The sequence below is a fragment of the Bubalus kerabau genome, chromosome 8 (assembly GCF_029407905.1).
Source record: "Bubalus kerabau isolate K-KA32 ecotype Philippines breed swamp buffalo chromosome 8, PCC_UOA_SB_1v2, whole genome shotgun sequence".
Lineage (NCBI taxonomy): Eukaryota > Metazoa > Chordata > Mammalia > Artiodactyla > Bovidae > Bubalus > Bubalus kerabau.
Genome location: NC_073631.1, coordinates 106,235,443 through 106,259,378, shown reverse-complemented (window position 1 = coordinate 106,259,378; position 23,936 = coordinate 106,235,443). Strand labels below are relative to the sequence as shown.

Sequence of the window (23,936 nt, the reverse complement as noted above, 5' to 3'; positions counted from 1 at the left end):
TCATGGACAAATATGCTGACTGATCTTAACTAGAGACACTAAAGTAGAACAAGACCCAGAGATGGTCTCAGGGTCTCCTTTTAAAAGATTAGTTCCACAAGCCTAAAGTATATTAACTTATTTTAAGAACATGAAATGAATGACTGCAAGATTATTCAGAACAATAGAAAAGGGTTATTTCCAAAGGACAGAACCACCTGAAGCTGAACAGTTCAGGGTATTCATATACCAAGTCAATAATACTCCAAATTATATTCAGGACTTGGTTTCAAATTTGTTTCTTTTTTTAAATGTGGACCATTTTAAATCTTTTTTGAATATGTTACAACATTGCTTCTGTTTCATGTTTTCGTTTTTTGGGCTCAAGAGACTGAACCGACACCGCCTGCATTTGAAGGCAAACTCCTTACCACTGGGACTGCCAGGGAAGTCCCCAGGACTGGGTTTTTCTTTTTTTTAATCGTAGGATAACTGCTTTACAATATTGTGTTGGCTTCTGTCATACAACAGTGTGAATCAGACACAAGTACACTTATGACCCCTCCCCCTCCTTCCTGAGCCTCCCCGGCCATTCCCCATTCCTATCCCTGTCACATTGTATAGGGCTGAACTTCCTGAATGTAAAGGGTTGAACTTCCTGAATGTAAACTGATACAGCCGCTATGGAGAATAGTATGCAGTTTCCTTAACAAGTTATGAATAAAACTATCATATGATCCAGCAATCCTACTACTGGGCACATACCCTGAGAAAACCACAACTGAAAAAGAACATGTACCCCAACGTTCAGAGCTGCACTATTTACAATACCTAGGACTTGGAAGCAACCTAGATGTTCATCAGCAGATGAATGGATAAAGAAGTTGTGCTACATACATACAATGCAATATTATTAGTCAGCCATAAAAAGGACTAGGTGTTTGAAGTGTGGCTGCTGCTAAGCTGCTAAGTCACTTCAGTCGTGTCCGACTCTGTGCGACCCCATAGACGGCAGCCCACCAGGCTCCCCTGTCCCTGGGATTCTCCAGGCAAGAACACTGGAGTGGGTTTCCATCTCCTTCTCAAATGCATGAAAAGTGAAAAGTGAAAGTGAAGTCGCTCAGTCGTGTCCGACTCTAGCGACCCCATGGACTGCAGCCTACCAGGCTCCTCCGTCCATAGGATTTTCCAGGCAAGAGTACTGGAGTGGGGCGCCATTGCCTTCTCCATGAAGTGTGGCAGTAAAGATCAAATTATTCACTGGGAAGCTCTTAATGTGCCTCTGATTTCCTAGGCATCAAATGTATTTTTAGTGTAAGGCATTCTCTAGAACTGCTTGTTAAAGGAATTTTTGTAAGAAACAGAGACTAAAATACAAACAGCAAGTTTGATAATGTAAGAACACCTCAAAAGCCAATTGTGCTAAAAACCTGGGTTATCTGGCAGTTTCACAGATTGGGAAGCTCTAGAAGCTGGGGGTCATAGAAATTAGGGGGAAAAAATTTCAAGCTAGTTATCTAGGCGTGTGTTTTATTTTGCTTTCCTTCTTTTCTTTTTTTATTTTAGCCATGCCACAACAGCTTAAGGGACATCTCAGTTCCTTGACCAGGGACTGAATCCAGGCCATGGCAGTGAGAATGCTAAATCCTAACCACTAGATCACTAGGGAACCTAATGTTAAAAACACTTGCTTACCAGAGGGATGGTACGGGGAGGTAGGTGGGAGGGGGGTTCAAGATGGGGAACACATGTACACCTGTGGTGGATTCATGTTGATGTATGGCAAAACCAATATAGTATTGTAAAGTAATTAGCCTCCAATTAAAATAAATAAATTTATATTAAAAAAAAACAAACACTTGCTTAAAAATGTTTAAGTGTCTCAAAACAAAGCCTTTCCAGAGAAAAGGTTATGAGTTTAAATTATCTACAGACTTTTTCATATATGCATGTGAAACCACTGTTGTCCTGTTTTGGTAAGTAATCCAAAATCAAGATACACTCCTTATCCATTAGAAGGTCACACTTTTTCCCACAATAATTAATTTTTGAAACTTAAAGCTTGCTCTGAACAACATTTGTTCCATGTCCTACTTCTGGGTGATTGATTATTCATGTTAACACAAGGGAAGGACACCATTCTAGATGCTAGATACAGCACTGAACGAAACGGGTCTGCTCTCACTATGAAATTTACATTCTACTTAGTGGCTGAGAAAATTTTGTGCAGGTTTATTTCTTATCAATGCTTCTCTAAACTTGCATGGCTCCTTTAAATTTATACTATCAAAGACACTTCAGCAGTTGTAAAGTTCAGGTTTGTAGGTATTCAAGGAACTGACTTTAACCAGGTCTCAAGAGAGAAGCAGTAAAGGAGTTCTGATTAATAAAAATTTCATTTTGGGTAAAACCCAGAACCTACTGGGGACACCATAAAATCGACTCAGGAATTTTGACAACCAATACTCCCACCCAATCACTTCAAAGAGGCAGATAAAATTTTACCTTATCCCTGTCCCTAAGTATTTCTCCTGGAGTCCAAAGACAAGTGGGCCTTAGGAAGCATCACTATGAACAAAGCTGGTGGAGGTGATGGAATTCCAGCTGAGCTATTTCAAGTCCTAAGACATGATGCTGTTAAAGTGCTGCACTCAATATGCCAGCAAATTTGGAAGACGCAGCAGGGGCCACAAGACTGGAAAAGGTCAGTTTTCATTCCAATCCCAAAGAAAGACACTGTCAAAGAATGTTCAAACTATTGCACAATTGCACTCATCTCACATGCTAGCAAAGTAACGCTCAAAATTCTCCAAGCCAGGCTTCAACAGTACGTGAGAACTTCCAGATGTTCAAGCTGGATTTAGAAAAGGCAGAGGAACCAGATATCAAATTGCCAACATCCACTGGATCATAGAAAAGGCAAGAGAGTTCCAGAAGAACATCTATTTCTGCCTTATTGACTACACCAAAGGCTTTGACTATGTGGACCATGACAAACTGTGGCAAATTCTTCAAGAGATGGGAATACCAGACCACCTTACCTGCCTCCTGAGAAATCTGTATGCAGGTCAAGAAGCAACAGTCAGAACCAGACATGGAAGAATAGAACTGGTTGCAAATTGGGACAGGAGTACGTCAAGGCTGTACAGGCACCCTGCTTATCTAACTTATATGCAGAGTACATTATGTAAACTGCCGGGCTGGATGAAGCACAAGCTGGAATAAAAGTTGCCAGGAGAAATATCAATAACCTCAGATATGCAGATGACACCACCCTTATGGCAGAAAGCAAAGAGGAACTGAAGAGCCTCTTGATGAAAGTAAAAGAGAGTGAAAAAGTTGGCTTAAAACTCAACATTCAGAAAACAAAGATCATGGCATCTGGTCCCATCACTTCATGGCAAATAGATGGGCAAACAATGGAAATAGTGACAGACTTTATTTCCTTGGGCTCCAAAATCACTGCAGATGGTGACTGCAGCCATGAAATTAAAAGACGCTTGCTTCTTGGAAGAAAAGTTATGACCAACCTAGACAACATATTAAAAGGCAGAGACGTGACTTTGCTGTCAAAGGTCTGTCTAATCAAAGCTATGGTTTTTCCAGTAGTCATGTATGGACGTGGGAGTTGGACCATAAAGAAAGCCGAGCCCTGAAGAAGGGATACTTTTGAACTGTGGTGTTGGAGAAGCCTCTTGAGAGTCCCCTGGACTGCAAGGAAATCAAACCAGTCAATCCTAAAGTTAATCAGTCCAAATATTCATTGGAAGGACTGATGCTGAAGCTCCAATACCTGGCCACCCAATGCAAAGAACTGACTCACTGAAAAAGACCCTGATGTTGGGAAAGATTGAAGGCAGGAAGAGAAGGGGACGACAGAGGATGAGATGTTTGGATGGCATCATTGACATGAGTCTGAGCAAGTTCTGGGAGTTGGTGATGGACAGGGAATCCTGGCGTGCTGCAGTCCATGGGGTTGCAAAGAGTCAGACACGACTGAGCAACTGAACTGAAGTATTTCTCAAGATCAGCTCTTTACAACATAAAACATTCAAGAAGTATTTGGATTAAGATAACTCTAAGATTCCCATATGGCATAATATACCATGATTATTGGTGAGACATCTGACAAACACAATTTCCCTGAATCTTAATTTTTCTATCTATATAAAATGATGGCCTTAAGCTAGAAGACATGATGGCCTGTCAACACTAAAATTATGCTATGATGAAGTCTGTAAGAAAATTAGTAGTGGCCATTTTTGAATTTAGGATAAATGTATTATGAGTATACATCCCCATCCCTGCAGATCTTAATTTCAATCTCTGATGCTGCCTGCTTCCGATTTAACGCCTTCTGTAAATTATTACTATTACATACCTTTTCCCCAGGTTCCTAAGAACCAGATGCAAAGATTTTTTTAAGCACTTCAATATCCTTATCTTTCCTTAGGGAATATATGAACCAGAAATAATGTGGTTTATTTTGGTGGAGGGAGGGAGCAGGGGGAGATGACAACTTTTAGGCTTTTTGTTTTGCCTAAATCTGAAAGGGGGTGTTGTCTACTTTATGCATGCTAAATATAAGGAGACAACTAAATGGACCAAAGGATGAAAAGAGTGAGACAAACAAAAAGTTCTAGATGAATAGGAAAATAATCCAAGCTTTTGAATTAGAAGGAAATGGCAATCCACTCCGGTATCCTTGCCTAGGAAATCCCATGGACAGAGGAGCCTGGCGGGCTACAGTACATGGGTCACATGGACTTAAGTGACTAAACAAACAACTATATTTGTATGTATCTATGTATGTGTGTATGTGTGTGTGTGTGTGTAAAACACTGAATCTGTCTGCTGTATACCTGAAATACAACTTTGTAAATCAACTATACTCCAAAAAAAAAAAAAAAAAGGTTATACCAAAGTACCAGACTGAAGAAAGGTACAATGCTACAGGGCCATTTTCATCAAAGTGAATTTCAAAAATATTCCAATTTGTCAGTTATGAGTATGTTTTCAGAAACTACACCCTTTCTCTCCAAGTAGTCAATATAAAGTTCAACCTTTTTACAATAATAATAAAGAAAAGCCAGAGAATATATTTCTGGGGTATCTTCTGCTAAATTATCTAGAACACTGATGAGTCATATTCTTTTGGAAGTGACAGATCTGAGGAACAAGGTCTGGAAAACTAAAGGGCAACTTTTAGTTATAAAAAAGACAAAAAGCACTATAAAATCAATAATTACAATTTGGTTCTTTTCATCTTTGATCTAACAGGTCAAAAAAATATCTTCAACATACAGAGGTGTGAACTATTAGATTCTGTGCCAGAAAAGCATTAGCCCTACAGAGATTGGTTGCTCAAGAAGTCAGAGCTCTGTAGGTAAAAACCACACGCACACAGGATAAACTGCTATGCTACTGCCAAGTCACTTCAGTCGTGTCCGACTCTGTGCGACCCCATAGACAGCAGCCCACCAGGCTCCCCCGTCCCTGGGATTCTCCAGGCAAGAACACTGGAGTGGGTTGCCATTTCCTTCTCCAATGCAGGAAAGTGAAAAGTGAAAGTGAAGTTGCTCAGTTGTGTCTGACTCTAGCGACCCCATGGACTGCAGCCCACCAGGCTCCTCCGTCCATGGGATTTTCCAGGCAAGAGTACTGGAGTGGGGTGCCACTGCCTTCTCCAAAAACTGCTATAAACAGCCCTTTTTAGTATTACAGTAAGCATCATGAGACAGTCACTCATGGGTGGTTTCAGGTTCTCAAGTTCATCACTCTAGACAACCTTGGACTCTTACAAAATTCTAGAGCCAGCCCTGAAAATTTTGCTTCAGAGGCTCATAAGGACTTAACTCCATCCTTACATAAATGACTTGCCTATTAAGCTGACATAAAGAAGATAGGTCTCATATAGAATTTCTCTAACAAGTGCCTTTCAAAGGTCATTCGCTATTTTTCATGTGACCCAAAACACCAATTTTAAGCCTCAATGTAAGAAAAATGTTACAAATTAAAACAGTATTTTTCTATCATCAATTTTAAGACGCATACTACAGAGACACTGAAATTTGAAAAAATGTGCTTCTTACAAATCCACCAGCAAGAATTTTACAATGAAAGTCTAAGACCAACATGATGAAGGATTAAGTATTACCTACAGAGTAAATAAAACTAGAGTGAATAAAACTAGAGCTCAGAAAATTTGGCTTTGGTCCCAGTTTTACTTTAAATCAACAGAACTGAATAATTTTTAATAAATCACTTTACTATCATTAAGGCTAATTATGGAACATATACTCAACAAATTGTTTTACCCAACAGAGAAATAAATGAGTGTAACTGAATTATATAATTATAAAATGTAAAAGCACAACTGTGATGTCAGATTTTTAAAATTATTATTAAATGCCATAACTGAAGAATGTAATAATATGTCAAAGTCTTGCTATTGCTGGTTTTAAAGTACCAAAAATTGAAATTCTGCCACTTATCAACTAATCTTGTTCTCAAAATTCATTTGAAGTGATAATTTATCCATTAAGTATCATTAAGTGTTAAACAGTAAATGTGAAGAATCAAATAATACCACAGATAACTACAGATAATATAGATTTCAATATTACAGCAGAGCAGAATATTTTAATTATGCAAATTCTAAAGAGTAGATATGAGGGTCTAACAGAGATATCTGTCACAGTCCTAATTCAAGCACTGAGAAACCGGTATGCTTGTCTTGTAATATATTGATACTTAAAAAATAAATTTAAGTATTTATGTATTTTTTTAAATGTTAGCACTTCTATTAACTTATATAACATAGTTTCAATGGTCTTTCCTATTGGAAAAAGACAAGTGTAGTAGTGTTAGTCACTCAGTCATGTCTGCCTCTTTGGGTCCCCATGGACTGTAGCCCGCCAGGCTCCTCTGTCCATGGGATTCTCCAGGCAAGAATACTGGAGAGGACTGCCATTCCCTTCAGAGGACCTTCCTGACTCAGGGATAGAACCCGGGTCTCCAGCATTGCAGGCAGATTCTTTACCATTTGAGCTACAGGGAAGACCAAATACTGGAGTGGGTAGCCTTTCCCTTCTCCAGCAGATCTTCCTGACCCAGGAATCAAACTGGGTCTCTTGAACCGCAGGTGGATTCTTTACCAACTGAGCTATCAAGGAAGCCCCCAAAAGACAGGTGTTTTTTTAAATCAAAAATGCCTGGATACCTATACATTTGGGGTGTTTTACTCCTATCAAAAAGACACTACTCGTCAAGACTCCACACTTCCACTACAGGGAACGTGGGTCTCATCCCTCGTCAGGGAACGAACACCCCACGTCCTATGGCAGAAGAAACCATTCACTTAAGACATTTTTAATTAAGGGACCTCACTGCTTCTTCAAATGAAGTATGAAATCCTTTCATTTTAAAAAAATGACAAAATCAGCTGAATATTTAGCCCTACCAGCCCTCCTCTGCTATCCGGGTGACCAGGAGCTCTTGAAAGTATCATTTCAATCAAATCCAAAACCCAGGTAACAAAATCCTTTGTTCTACAGGTCCATGATCATGTGATTTATCCATCAAATTAAAAATTATAATACTTTAAGATAAACTAACATCACTAGATGTAGAATATAAATTAAGTGAGCTTTACGTATTATCAGGAGTAAGCAATGTAAGTGAGTTTTAGCCAACAACACTACTCACAAACTTTACTGTGAATTTAAGTAATTACCAATATATTGCTTCACAATAATGTCTACAAATGTGCAGAAATCTTAATGAAAATGTAAATTGTTTTGGATAAAAGTCTACTATGCTCAACATTGAGGCAAATAATTTAAAAAATCATTTACATTATTTCTAAACTAAAAATGTAACTGATGTATTATAACTGTCTCTTTGTTCCAAATAAATGCTCCAAGGAATGGAAAATATTATAAAGTAAAATAGCAATAATTTCTGAGGAATCCCATTATTGCAGACCTAAATAATCAACCTGAATATAACAGATGTAAATTGCTCTGCTAACAAGTGTTTTTAAAAAAAAAATCACTGCATAGTAATTTGACACAAAACTAAGACTTTATCAAGTAGTTTGTTTTTGTAGTATACCAACAATAAAATAATAGATTTAATAAACACATACAGTTCCAGACAGGACATCATGGGGGCAACAGTTGAGAAGGTGACTCTTGCACACTCTGTCATCACTGAATTTGATTCGCTGACGAGTAGTATCTCCTGTAATAGAGGAAAGTTAATGACATTCAAGGTTAGACATTTAGAAAATACGTATTTTCTGAGAGCCCTACTAACACTAGCTTTTTATGTGTGGCTATACACACACATTTATAAATCACCTCAAGAAGGGTTAGTTCATATAATATCCTACAGAAAAACTATTTTAGACAACATGCAGTTGCAGTACATGTACTGCACATGTAATTCAAACAGTCAAAGTGAGAAAGCAATGCATTCTGTTAAATAGAGTACTTCAGAAAAGCACAGGATTTAGAGCAGGAATGGACCTTAAAGATTATTGAGTCCAACTCCTTCATACTGTAGATGAGAAAACTGAGGACCCAAGAGGTTAAATGACTTGCAGCATACCCACTAGGAGAATTTCTATTGGTATACGATGTTCCCTACATTGACACTAAGCACTGATTCATTCTGTAATTATTTACATTAATTGAAAAACATAAAAAGTAATCTTGCAAACATTGCATACACACTGCGAATCCCCACTGAACCCCAGACGCCATTTCTTCCACTATTTTGTTCCAGCTGAAGTGTCTCCCTTTTGCTGCTGGGAGGAGTTAGAGAGGGTAGAATGACGTGTTTAAGAGTGTACAAACCTGGAAGAAGGACTTACACACCAGTCAAACAAAGGCACACTGCCTAAATGAAACATTTAACTTAATGGCTCCAAAGGTCCCATATCTCCAAGTTTTAGGTAGTCTGTGCTATAAATGGCCAAACTGGGTCCATTTAAATTTATTCTGTCTTCACTTAACACAATACACCTCCTAGGCAACAGAAGCTTCCGACCTGCTAGTCAAATATGCCTGTCTACTCAAAACTTGAAAGAATCTAAGAAAAAGAAAGGTAACTATCTCTAATAACAACAAAAAAAATAGATGTTAGTTAGATTTTTTTTTTTGGCTTCAAATCTCTTTGGGAGGGGGGAATTCTTAAGGATGGTTTCCTCTAAGGAGACTGATTAAGCCCTAAGAAATGAAAGTGTTTTATTTTTAGCCTTAAATTGACATAGTCATTGATGAATGAAAACCTACTGGTGAATTACTGAAGCAAGAACTGTTGGTACCAAAACAGACTGTAAATAACACTGTACTAAAACTTTCAAGGAAGAGATTCAATTGTTTGTTTTTCACATGTGAGTAACAAAAAAGGTTAAAACTTTACCCCTTTCACATGGTATTATTTTAAAGAGCTTAACTCAAAGTCAATTAAATACTATCATTTTTAGGCAGGGTAAGATTTTGTTCAGATTGTTTTAACTTGGTTAAAAAGACTTAAAGAACATATTAATTTGCAATCATGGTTTATAAAACTTTAAGAACAGTAACTTATAGCTAAAACAACAGCTTCAGAGCAGTTCAACAATAGGTTTTCTAGAGGCTAGTCTCTAGTTAATGTTATTTTTGACACCACAATTTGGAGTAATTCATTTAGTGTTCACGCCTGCTACTATAATAGAGGTTATTTTGATGGTCCTTTTTTCCTTTTAAACACAACTGCTTTTTGTTCCACATTTATTAACACATCTGAAAAGTTAGTGATAACTCACGGCTCGGCGAATGCGGGGCCTTTCTGACACTCCCTTGCAGATTGAAGTAGTCAGGCATAGATACATTGAACCTTTACAAATAAAACAAGGGGCCAGATTGTTCAGTTTGTATAGAATAGACTCTGCCAGCAATTTCAATACAGCATCTAGAAGTACATGTTCACTGTTAAGATTCTTGTATATGAAAACAAAAGTGAACAAAATTGGGGTGGGGGGGTGTTTTCTGTGTTTTAATATTGTCTTAACAAGTATAAACCCTGGAGAAGAATAGGACTGATCATAGGTAAAAGTCCAAGGCTGGAGCTCTGTAAAGTGGTCCCTGGGCCAACTGGGGTTTTAGGAAAAAAAATTTTTATAAAGTGTATTTCATTAAGACTGATCAGGGCCCTAAGCTCATGTCAGAATGGTACTCTGATGAGCTCACATCAGAATGACAATGCCATTATTAGAGGTTTTTTGCTTCCTCACATGTAAGAAAAAATATTTTACCTTTAAGGTAAGAAATTAAAAAAAAAAATTTTGAAGAGGAAAAAATCATATATCCTACAAGTCCCCTGCCACAATTATCTAAGCTTTTCAGTAATGCAACAGCAGTATCGTTCCAGTGCTTTGTCAAACTCAAGAATACTATAAGCCAGGCTTCAGAGTAAAATTAAGATTTTAGAAGTTTTACTAGTTAAGCATTTTGTAAGAAATCACAACATAAATCTAATATTAACATATGTGCCTTGAAGATACTGCCATCAGATAAAATGTAAACAGTTTTAAATATGAATTAAACAAAATTATCCCCAATGAGTGTGGGGATACTAAAAAAAGCATCCGTTTCTATAAACATCAAAAAGTATTTTTAATTAATTCTTCACTGCATATAAACGTCTGCTCTATTTGATAACTGCAGCAAACACAATAAACACAGTTATCAAACATCAGCCTGCACAGTAAAGAAATCTTTATAAACAAGGAAATAATAAAATTCCTAATAATCTGAGATACAGAAATGAAAAGGATTAGCAACTGAGTATCTGTCTATTGGTATTTTTAAAATTTTACTTAAGAGACCTTAAGGTTAACATTTTAAAATAATTTGGCTATATTACCATGTAGTATTTAATAAGTATATTTGGGCTTATACCATGAAAGTATCATCTGACTAATCAAAGAATTTTAAAATAAAAATACTAGTAATTTTGATTTCTGTCAATATATCTGGCCCAAACCATGTTTTTCAAAAGAAACTAGGTAAAACAGCACCCACTGAAAAACAAAGGTGGGGAGAGGGGCTGTAATTAATAAGGAACAAATATGAACCAAATCTCCTTACAATACAAGAAATTATTTTATTAATCAAATGTACTTCAAATGTACTTTATCTTTGGGGTTTCTGGGTATGTATTCACTATAAAAATAACCTAAGTTAAACAATTGTCCCGTTACACTAATACTGGATCCAAATCAAAGAATCAAGCCGACTCCTGAAGATATCCTCTGTGCCAGCCAATGGGATTACAAAGAGGCATTTAATTAAGACAAGCTCTCTACCCTCAAGGAGCCCATCACTTTCCTAGAGAAGAGAGGGTATTTAAATACAGTAACAACAAAAGGGGACATGATCCAAGTGCCAAATGAATGTCTAAAATGGATGGAATACTATTAAATAGTAGTACTTCAGGAATTCTAAGACTAGAATGACCACAAGGACTGAAGAGGTTAGAGGAGGCTTTGTGCAATACATAGAAGCCATTATTTGAAGGAAAAATAGGACTTAGACCAAAGGAATGGGGAAAGAAGAGCATTCCAAATTGGCATACCATCTTTGACAAAGCTTAGGAAGGCAGGAAGGTTTGGGAAGCAGTACGTAAATCTATCTTATCTGGATTTGGTAAGTGGTTTCATGTAGGGGAATAGCAAAGTTGAGGCAAGAATATTTTTAGGGTAAAATCTGGTTTCTTTAATTTCTTCCCCCAGATTTTAAATGTGTAAACAAAGAAAAAGCTTAAAAATAATGAGGCAAAGATTAGATCAAGTCACACAATTTACAACAAAATGCCCTACCCATAAAAACATGGCAGACTCTCTTCTCTATAACCTCCACAATACTAATTAATTAGGCTTTGTAGATAACTATAATGGTAAGGATTGAGATTAAAACCTTGATTTAGAACTTTGAAAGGAAAAGTATTCTTCACTTGAAAGGAAGCCCCAAAATTTCTATTTTTTCTACCAAACAACTAACTTCAGAGTAACCTCTCTCTGTTCTTCAACCCCCTCAAGGGCTTCATGAATCCTAACCTATATTTAGGAACACCTGAGTCACAGGTGTACAATAAAAACTAGAATGCACGTTGTTCCTCTTAAACAACGTTCCTCAGTAACATTAACGGAACCTGAGGTGCTACCAAAGCACCTTCACTCAGGGAATATGGACAGGTCACTCTAAAAAGGCGACTTCTGTCCAAACTACTCAAAAACTGCTATTCTCAAAATCCCCTTCAATATGTAGGGAGAAAAAGCTAGGCCCACTGTAAATCCCACCACTGCCACTGTATGGTCCTGCCTCTTCTGAAACAGACTTGTATTTAAACTGCAGTAGCAACACTTACAATTTTAGCCTATATGATATTTAACATCATTTTACATGGTGCATGCTATTTCCCCAATATCCACCCCCTCCCTTCGAGTGCCAACCACCCTCTCCCCCCCCATACAAACAATAAATCAAATCAATTTTCATAGATTTAGGTGCTATTTTAAAAACATCAAAATTTTACTTTACCCATTCTCTCCGATGCTCCCTGTATTTTTTTAAGCTGTGAGTGGATGACCATGCTATGTGATCAACAACTGTGAAGGCTAAGCAAAAGTGAACTGAGTTTAGTATTGTAATTTTAAAAGAACCTTAAAGTTTGTAATATTTGACATATATAATGGTATGCAGAATCCTTATTTTACTGCATTTTATCAGGCATTAATGGCAAGCAATTTATAAAAACAACTAATTAGTATTTCTTTTGTACAGAATTAGCTTAAAGCTTAGCTTAGAGAAAACAGAGAGGGAAAAACTCAACAGCACACAAAGCAAACAGAAGCATCTTAGTTTATAAACGGGGCCAAGAGGGGAAAAGCTCTCCCACGTTCTCTGATGTGACAATCAAATCCCTTCCCCTCCCCACAGGTATACTTGTTGGGGCCGTGTGTCACTGTTGGCTGGAGCAGGGTAGGCTTACTCCCTCTGAAATAATTTCCTACTCTTTCAGTCAAATAAAAGCCAGAGCTAGAAAGAACAGTGAATAGTCTTTAAGTTTCTTTAAGCTTAAAGTTTCTTATTTCCCTGTGCCCTCGTATCTTCAAATGTCTCACCTTATTACCATTTCTTACAACATAAGCTATGAGTCCATAGAATGTGGAAACTATATAAACACCAATTTCTAATCTAGTACAGAGCGGGAAAAGACCTGTCCTGTACTGGTAAACACTCATCTTCGTATCTTTTCGTGAAACTCTTAGGTCTTCTTGTGGAACCAAGATAATAGCTACTGCTGCACAGTAACTATTATAGTAAAGAACAAATTTGATCCTTTTTACAGCTTTCTGCAACAGTCTCACCAACCCCTAACTTCTCCGACCTACCTTTGCTATTCCTTTAGCCTGAAGCTCATCTACAGCCTAAATTTAGCCTAAAGCTCACCTATAAGGATCCTTTTAAATAATCTTCAAAGAAAAAACTCATTACTCCATTTACCTTGTTAATAAATACACTCAGTTTAATTCATCATATATTTATACAGTACAAAGTATAAGTTCATTTTATGAAAGCATTCACTACCATGTCTTAAAATAATGATTACTGATGCTTTGAAAATATTTAATACGATCTGGTACATATGCAACTTTCCAGGAACATATTTATTATATAAGGAAAGAAAAAATACTCAAGTCAAAGATGGCAGCAGGAAAAACTAATGAGGGCATTTTCCCTTCCAAATGAAATATCAAGTCATTTCTTTCTAACAGAACTTAGGAAATTATCCTGAGTACTAGTAGAGGCTTTCCTTTCCCCTAGAAAAATCCAAAAAAATTAGGGTATTACAAGGCTAGCCCTCTTAATTCTTTCATATGGTCCTATAGGTTTATCATCACAAATCGGTACTTGTATCACCCCCACCATCATATTCCCCATGACAAGCCCATTTTTAAAATGCAATGCCTGCTGCAGAAGAAATTTTCAAGACAAGTTCGTTCTTGCTGAATATCAAAGATAAATAATGCTAAAATAATTTTTCAAATTTTCCAGTCTGTTTGTCTGTGAAAATCCATATCAAAAAAATTATAAGGAATGAAACAGAGAAACAGCCTTGTAGTAGGAGAAAAAGCTTACTCAGAGTCTTTAAGAGCTAACAGAATGGTAAAAGAAACGTTCAAAAATAAATACTAAAGTAGCTGCATTCCAAGAATTCTATTCCACCCCTTGCCACAACCCTATTTTCTCTCATTATAAAGCAGAGTCTTGGCCACTGGCAGGGGTCAGTGCCATCACATTTCCGCCAGGGGATATATGCTTTAGGAAATCAACATGTCGCTCCTCTTAGATTTAAGGCACACATTAGAAGTGTGTCTTGAATAAATAGTTATCCATAAATGTAGTCCTAAAAGTGGATTACATATACTTTGTTTTATGGTATATGCCATTAAACGAAGTCAATTATTAAAAAGTTGTAGCCTGCTAAATTTTATATTTTGATGCTTACTTACAGAGCTGCAATTCTGATACAATAATACTCATACTCTGGATATCTGGTGCCTTCTATCATCCACAATGTTTTATACACAAAATTAGAAGTAACAAAAGCTATCTCTGGCTATGAAAAAATAGCTGAAAAGAGCAGAACAAAAAGTATTTGGCAGATCTGTCTATTAATGAGGCAAGTTTTCAATGGTTGGTGATTGCTATAAAAGCTAAGCAGAGCCTCCCCAAATCTAAAACAAAGTAAAGAAACAAAAATGGAAAGAAATGAGAATATCAAAGGATAGAGGTGACAGACAACTCAATGATAAAGGAATTTAAAATGAAAAAACAGATTAGCATGAAGAAGGAGACTGAGCCTTATAAGTACTGAAACAACACAGAGGAAAATCCACTGACATATTAACAAAAAATGCCTTTGGGGGAAAGGACTAAAACTGTGAAGGAGAACCTAAGAGACTTAATTTGTAACACTTTAAATTTTTTTTTAACTTAAGGGAAACTTACAAAACATTTGTTCAGTCTTAGAGGTGTTTGGCAGTCTTTTATATTTTTTAACATTTTTTCAAAATTAGGTATCTATATATGCAATCAGCATACAGAATTTATCACTTACTATACATCTTCACTCCCTACTAGACTTTCAGTCCATCTAGGGTCAGAGTCTTATGTTACTACTTTATTGCAGAGTCAAATGACAAAAGCAGCAAATATGTCCATAATCTATAAGAAAAATAAAGCAAGAAAAATCTGAAGCAAGCCAGCAACCTAGAGATATTCAGGTTCTAGTCGCACCAACAATTACTACATCCTAAAACATTTCAGCCAGTATCAGAATACCATGTCTGGGGAAGTATTCCCTGTAATACTATGAGGCAAATTAAATCATTTATTCTCATACCATAATTTCTCAAAATACATGGTTTCTAAAATCTGAGGTGAATCAACTGTTTTCCTTAGCCTGCCCATAATGCAGAATCACAGCACTTCTCCTGTTTCTAGTCCATGAGTTTTCTTTGACAAAAAACCAGCACCTTTTCACAATCCCACTGTGGAACAAGTTGGTGAAATCCTGCAGAAATACTGACCACCACAGACCGGAACATTAATGGAGAGCTAAGACCAAGCTAAATAGGCAATTTCATCCTAGAAGTCCGAATGGACCTCTCTAGGGACTTCTGTATCATTCCATCTTATGCGTGTGTATTTCTATTTCCAAGGAAAAGTCATTTCTACTTAGGGGCTTAGATATGTAGAGTTCAAACAGCTTTCCTTCCATGTAAGGAACTAGAACTGCATTTCCTAAAGTATGGAATTTGTACAAAAAGTGATTTTAGGTGTTACATAATTTCACCAGCATGACATTTTGAACACCACTCAATCACTTAGTGGTGATTAAATATCATGATTAAGTCAAGAAAAAGTTCCCATTTACTGCCTAGTATGTGTTTAATTAATACGTCTAATGAGCTCTAATTTTTAGCACAGGTAAATGACGGCAGAATCTAGTTTTCTCTTATAACACCATGTTGTTTTCACTGTATTTATTTTTCTGGTGACATAAGCTTTCACTTTAAAGTTAGCTTAAATTTTCAGAAAGTGAGTTGACAATTAAAAATGTTAAAACAGGGTAAAAAATAGTAAAGTGATATGTGTGACTAACATTTGGGAAACATTTATCTAGAATAGGGTTTCTCAAACTTTTAATGTGCATCAGAGTCATGTGGAAGGCGTCTTAAAACACAAATTGCTTGCACCCAACCCCAGAACGTCTAATTTGGTAGGCCTGGAGTGGTAGGTCCCAGAATCTGTATGTCTAACAAGTTCCCAGGTGATGCTAAAGTTGATCAGGCACCACACTTTTGAGAAACAGTGATCTAGAACAATGGTCAGCATGCTTTTTCTTAAAGGGCCAGATGGCAAATACTTTAAACTTACCAGCTATATATCTCGGCTGCAAAGCAAAGTAGCCATAGACCATATATACACAAATGGGCACAACTATGTTCCAACAAAACTTACAAAAAGCGAGGGGGCCATAGTGCCAACCCTGATCTAAAACACACCCTCAAGAGACAGAGAAGAGTATAATGTATAACATAGCAGTAGGACAGAATATAGAAGCCACCAAACAGCAAGGTACATACACTATAGACACTATCCATAAATATCTAACCAATTTTATTGAAAGGAAAAGTTTTGTAAAGTTTAACTCTGAAAGAAAAAACTGATGTCTGCAGAAAACTGAGGTCTCAAGAAAATAAAAACAAAACAATTTACCATGCATTCAGGAGACATGACAAAAGATTCAGCAAGGGCAGCTGGTTAAATTCTTTTCATGTAGAATCACAGAGGTCAAACATCATTGCACATGGTTCACAACTAAATTAGAACATAAGGATCAGTATCTAGGGAGTGCTTTTTTAAGAAAAAAGTTTTAAAGACTCCTTTCTCTAGCCCATGTTAAATAGCAAAATATAACATTTATTCAGCTGAGCTACATGTTATTTTCTAATGGCTTTGACTTTTCAAGTCTTAAGCTACTTAGTTAAAACACAAAACTGTACCTAAATTCAGAGTTTTTACAAACTACTTTTCTCTACATCCTCAATAATCTTACATAACTGATTAAATGATCAAAAGGCCTTGCCTTCTAATTTCTATCCTAGCAGCTGCTAGTGTATGAGAACTTAAACTGGAAAGGAATAGAATGACTTTTGCAGGTGCTGAATCCATAAGATTCCTGTCATAAACTTAGCCTTCCGCCCACTCCCTCCCTCTTTCTCCAGCAAAATGTTCCAACTTTCATCTTCTTCTTACCTACAATTTTTCCATACACTGATTATTAAGTTGGGTAGTACAGTCATGTATGTGTCCTCAATACTAATAGCCCTGAGCTTTTAGGATTCAGTCCATTTCAAGCACCTTTCTGGAATTCCATTCTTGAGGAGTACCTGTCTCATTTATCTAGTCTTGCCCAGTTTTAAGCCCTCTGCCTATCCTTGCAACCCCGAATTTGCCTGAATCCCTAGCAACTCCAAGGTTTAATGTTTATATGAGCCACCTGGTACTGAACACTGACTCACTAACCCTCACCCACATCCATGACACCTTACTTGCCCTTAACTTCCTGCTATCCATCTTAAAGATGTAGCTCACTAACATTTATCCCTATATGACACCTTAATCAAACCAAATCAAAGTGTTTACTTGCTGCTTATAAAGCTTATGCACTGATAGACAAAATGATTTCTTTGGTTTTATTTATTTATTTTTACCCGAAGCAAGAATGTCTCAAAAGCACAGGTTTCCTTCAGGAGAGCTAAAATGTAGAAAATCCAAGAACGATGCAGAGATGTAGGAGGTGATACTATTATTGTTTTCTGAATTGTACTGTAGTCAGAAATATCAGTCAGAGTTCAAAACTAGTTTTTTTTAAATGAATTCACTGTGTGGATGTTAACAGTTTTCGGTGTTTTGATATGCCTGGACCTCTGATAAAATCCTATATTTACTAAAACCGTTTAATGTTAAAATTTCTTAAAATGTCAAAAGAATTCACAAGGTCTAAAACTAGATATATCCCATTATCATTTCAAAAACTGTGTGCTTACACATTAAAGGCTACGCCTCCTTCACTTAAAATGAACAATCCAAGTGGAACAGAAGAATGATTTACAACTGACCAAGAAATAAATGATCCATTATGTTAATGAGAGAAAATGAGGAGAAAATGCTCTCGATGTTGATGACAACTCAAGGAACACAGATTACAGTCAAGGTGATTTTATGAAGAAAATCCACTGAAAAGAACACTACAATCTTTGATTCACTATTTATTTTGAAGAAAAAAGCAGCATGGTCATACTGTCCTATAGGTTCAACACTTACGTATCACTAGTACCAGGAACAAGTAACGGATTTTCTGAACTGTATTTTCCTGATTATCTCCTAGGATGCATGTCCCTTTAACTTTACATCCTATAAGATACAACCACCGTACAATATAAATGATCAGCAAAAATATTTAATTATGGTTAATGTACTCTGTTAACTGAGAAAGTACATCATAGGTTCAGAAAGATTATCATCCAAAACAGCTAAAATTACCTGAAAGCTTTAACTTGCCCTAACATTCCCTAACTATAATGGACAACAAATGATGCTGTAAAATTCTTATCTATATTCTGAATCCTACTGGTTGTTTTTGAGGGCAGATTGCCATTTCTGGCCTGATATAACCTTTCAGAGATGGACTCTGTTCCCATTTAAGAGTTATAAGCAATTCAAGAGGTATGGAATCCTTAAAACTACCTTCTGTAACTTCCCTAGTTGCTAAACTTAGAAAGTAATCTAAATATACACCCTCAATTTTGTTTAACTCCTATCCCTCAAATCTTGCAAGACCTTTCTGGGGTCAGGACTAGAGACCTCTCATAACTAAACCGTACTTGCTGGCGAAAGGGCTTTAGCTAAGGGACACCCTTTCAATTAAACCAACACAACAAAAATGGCTAGTCTGTGTGGGGACACTAGGCTCCTCCGACCATCACAGACAATTCAACTGAACCACTGTTTCACTTCTCCTGTGTTGCTCCTCCTTTTTAAATGGAATATTTTAGGGAAAACAAATTATCCCTCTCTCTTCTGTTACTGCTAACAACTAAAACAAAGTATTTATAAAATTTAATGTATCTTAAAATAAGATGTTAATATCTATCTATGGTTTCTTCCTTTAAAAAATTTTAAAATATACTTATTTGTCAACATTTCTGAGGATAACATAAGAAATTACTTGGCTTCTCATTTAACAAAGTATAGATTTAACTTGAGGCAAAAAAGGTTAAGTGACTTACCCAAGGTTACAATTAGAGGTACAGCTGGGGCTAGAAACCAGGTCTCCTGAGTCTCAGCCCAGTGCTCTTTTCCTTAGCCCATGATGCCTTATCAGAAAAATCCAAATACAGTCAGACCCCCAGTTACATGTGTATGAGTTACACTGATTCACATATACAAACTTTATATAGTGTGACCAATGTTTCAACTCACGCGGTACCCTGCTTCCATTTATGCAGTATGCCAGGCATCGGCACGATTTTCAGTGGCACACAGGCGGTTGCCACCACCAGGGCCCTAGGCAAAATTGCAAAGAAGGCAAAGTTTGTCTTTGGCCCTCCCACTTCCCTTATGCATTCCTCTCCCACCTCCTGGTCATCCCCCTGCCCAGCCTCCCAGCGCGATCATGCTGCCCTCTGGTTGTTCAAAGCCTCCCACTTCCACCACTCACCCAGGACTGTCCTTTCTGCAAGTGCCCAGTGATCCAAAATTACCTCTCCTTTTCCCTACTAAAAGTCCCTCTTCTGAGAATTTCAGTGAAGTTTAGGTCATCTACATGATTAACTGATTTGAGTAATTCCAAGTTACATTTAACAGACAAATCTCCAAGGAGTTTAAAAAGGAACTAATTAAAAATTCTGATTTGGGGATGGAAAAGAGGAAATAAAATTTTCATTAGAGGGGCAAAGGAGGTGAAAGAGAAAGTGCCCTGGGCTTCCTGTGCCACTTCAGATTCCCTCACAGACAGCATTCTAAGAGTAGAGGGGGTGGTTACTGCCACCCTGACAAAAAGACAGTGGTTGCTTTATAGTTAGTCTCTGGGATTAAAAAAAAAAAAAATGGACACAGCTACTTTAAATACTCTCTTACCTACCCTTTCCATCTCTCTCCCACCCCTTGGACCCCATTTCCACTTCTTAGTAACCATTCCCTTAAGCTGTTCCTGTGTCCCATACAAAGCTTCCCATTATATAATTTCAAATTACATGGTATTATTCAGGAAGGCGTCCATATCCCCTATCCCTGGATAACTTGAAGTTGACTGAACACTTAAAAAAAAATCCTAATTATTTGAAGGTCCTGAATAAGATGAGTATATAAACTCATTAACTATGTGGTAAGAAGGAAAAGAATGCTCTGATTTCTATATACATAAAAGAACCAATCTGGGTATCTAAAAAACATTCTTCTCCTTGAAAGTAGTATGTTTCTTACTTCTAGCCCAACACAGCAGTGAAAATCCAGTCATTTCAGCTAAAGTAATATCGTGGACTTGTAAACCTGAGTTCACTGGTAAATCAGTCTGGAGGCAAAAAAAAATCCAGTAACAGACACATAAAAATATAAATTTATCTGTATACAAAGCAGAGTGGATTTTAAGAAACACAAGTTTCTGTGGATTACACACATAGGAAAAATATGTATGTATGTATATATGTGAGTGAGTACACACACCCATATATTTTAATTCCGTTTTGCAATAGTAGATTGCAGTCTAGTTTGGAATTTATCAGGTGATAATAGTTGCTTTGATTCAACTACCCACCCAGTAAAATTAGGAAACTAAATCCATGAGGAAGATACCAAAAATGGCATCCAACTAGGATTAATAGGATCGTGTAAAGTATGTCTTAAATAAAATGATTTCTATAATTATACTACAAAGATTAGTTATTCTGTTAGTTAAAATCCTGAATTAAGCCCCTTCTCAACACCAGCTTCATAATGGAAAAGGAGCAATGTTAAAACATGCTACTGTTATAAAAACCACTCTAACCTAAAAGTGAAAAATGTTAACTGATAGAAATTTCTCCAGTGGCATTTTTAATTAATGCTAACTTTCAAGGGTTTACTACATAAATAAAATTCATTTCCTTCCCAATCTTCCCCTCCTCTATACACAACAAGTAGGTTTGCGATCTACACCTATTTTTCTATACGTTCTAAGCAGAAAACTTCCAAATGTGGGTTTTTGTTAAAAATGAATTATGAACACTGATAAACCATGCAAATTATGCACTGCTAAAAACATTTGAATTCAATAAAATGTTTTAAATCTACTCACATTTTGCTGCAAAGCACTCAAGGAAATTATAACAGCGACTGCTCAAAAGTTAAGAGTGTGCCTTTTCTCTTACATCAAACAACTTAAGTAACTTGTCAAGAAAAAAGCATTGGTTTAATGGCTATGAAACTATTTGCCTGAACAAGCAACATACAAAAATGAGCAAGTATTGGCTTTGTTTCTAAGAAAGTAGTGGACTAGACTCTTCCTCCATATTAGCATGGGCTTCACTCGAATTCCAAAGAGTATATTACTAATTACCATCATCAAAAAAGCAACAGCATTTCATCTTACCTAGAAATTCTCTATGACAAAAAGATAACCAGCCATTAGTAGTTCTTTGTACAAACACTAACCTAAGCGCCTAAAAGCATCGTTGTTTCCCTCAATTCTACTTCACTGGGCACATTTTCAAAATGGTTCTATTCGGGGCACATACAAAGTTCGTCAATATTTACTGAACAAAGCTTCTATTAAATTGTCTAACAAAATGGAGGTCTCTCGGAAAAAACAGGCCGTAACATTCTTTTCACAAAATGGGCCAAACACACCCGCTTCAGGAAACCATGGTTTGGGTCAGATTTTCCCATAAGAATGGTGGTTTCATCTCTGGGACTGGATTCTAGGAAAGGTTTTCTCCGGACCCAGGTAAAGGAGTGGAGGGTGGGGACCAGTTCTCTCTGGATAACTCCGCAGGGCGGCGGCGAGAGCTGATCCCACAGCTCTGGGTTAAGGAATTGGTTCAGGGGGCGGAGGCCTTAGCGGTCCGCAGGTACCTAACCAGCGACAAGACAGGCCGCCCGACTACGCAGGAGAGACGTGGGCTCTCCGGTCCCAGCCAAGTCAACACTCGGAGTGCAAACTCTCCTTTCAGGCTCCAGGCCCCGCCTGACCCCATTGGCAGCAGTTCCCGCCAATCCGCTCGGTCGCCGCCCCCCGGGCCCGCCTGCCCAACCCTCATTGGATGGGACGGGAGCCGGGACCTCGTGTTACCAATCTGGGAGCCCCTTACTCAGCCACACACACAAGCCCAGGTGCGCCCGCGGAGCCCCTTCGCCTCGCCTTCCCCATCCCTTCCCCCACCCCCAGGGCACTGGCAGAGACTTACCGTCCCGGGAGGTGCCCATCAACTGGTCCAGCATCGCGCGCATCTGGGCCTGCGCCGACATGGCGGCGGCGTAGCGGGCGGGCGGGGGTGGGGCGCAGAAAGGGCCCTTTCGGGCGGGGGGGTCAAGGGGAAGGGGTGGGGGAAGCTGAGACGCCTGTCTCTGCCGCCGCTGCCTCGAGGCGTGCGTAAAGGAAGCCGGAGGGGTTGCAGGAGAGTCCGGGCTGCGGCTCCTCACGACGACGCGTACGTGGAAGTCAGCAGCCCCCGAAAGCGACCCTCGTTCCCTCTCTCTCCGTCGGTTCCTGGGACGGAAGCAATACCGGCTAACCAAGCTCTCGTCTCCAACACCGCCACCCGCCAGAAGACGTCAGCCCCCCCTCCAAGTTCTGACGCCGCCACCGTCGCCGCGACGTGAGCGCGCACGCTCCTCGCGCTTAGTCGTTTCCCGCGGGGGCTCCACCAACTGGCGTCTAACTGTATTCGCTCCGCCCGCCCCGCACGGGAGGGGTTCCACCCTAACGTCTCTCGGGCGCGTGCACGCCGGCCTCTCCCGCCCCTACCTCCAGATCTCGCGAGACTCGGGTGCCTCAAGCTGGATCCGCCCCGGGCGCGAAACCTCGCTCTCCCGGCTGCGGGTCCGTTAGGGCTTCGCCGCACGGTGTGCTGGCGAGCCAGACCCAAGTTAGCCAGTGGGCCAGAGGGTTAGCCAGAGTCGAAAGTAAGTAGAAACCATATCTGGCATTTCGACGGAAGTTAGCACCGTTAGTAGCTATTATGGGCGTAATCTTGACAATGCTCATTGACCTGACCAATTAACTCGTTTTCACAGGCCTAGGGGCCTGTGATCATGTAGACTCAACCCTTTTCTCATTGTGACCCGACCCTCTACGAAAGAAGCCCTGGAGATCTGACAGCTGGGTCATTTTCCTTAATCTATGCAGAGAGGTTTGAAGCCGCCCAACTGGAATAAATTAGGTTCAGGAAATAACGCCTGAAATTAATACACTAGGAGCAGGCCATCCAACCCATTACGGATTTATCATCGTAACTTACATAGCAGGAGGCTGTTAGTCTAAATTAGAAGCTATAAAAATTAAGCACTATTCTAAGAAAGGAAAGGAGGTCATTTTGTAGAGAATTTTTTCCCCTATTTGACAGCTAAATTTGAAGGATGAGGCCTTTTTGGTATATCAGCAGCTTTGACAATGGAAAAGAAAGCCCGTGGGTTTAGCTTAGCCATCACCCTGCGTTCCAGACGTAAGTGGACGGATTCCTAACTGTGGAACCTTCAGTGATTTTTTTTCCTTAAATCTCAACCTCCGATGAAGCTATACATATGTGAGGACTAAATGAGCTCACAGAAAATGCTTATCCCAGAGCCTTGTCCCGA

At 38.4% G+C, this 23,936-nt stretch overlaps 1 protein-coding gene across 5 annotated transcripts in view; it reads right to left on the bottom strand.

The window, feature by feature from the left end:
• LUC7L2 (LUC7 like 2, pre-mRNA splicing factor) overlaps positions 1-23,008 on the bottom strand; it is a 56,431-nt gene extending 33,423 nt beyond the window's left edge. Inside the window, exons 1-2 of one of the 5 annotated variants that reach the window (XM_055591065.1) lie at positions 22,547-23,008; positions 8,129-8,223 (exon numbers count right to left, since the gene is read on the bottom strand). In XM_055591065.1, coding sequence (XP_055447040.1) covers positions 8,129-8,223; positions 22,547-22,607 — 156 coding nt within the window. In that variant the 5' untranslated portion in view covers positions 22,608-23,008. Of the gene's footprint in view, positions 1-8,128; positions 8,224-9,793; positions 12,422-12,569; positions 12,641-19,586; positions 19,671-21,732; positions 22,467-22,546 lie in introns of those variants that run through there. The other 4 variants (XM_055591069.1, XM_055591068.1, XM_055591067.1 and 1 more) reach the window with 4 other exon arrangements.
• Positions 23,009-23,936: the final 928 nt, after the last annotated feature.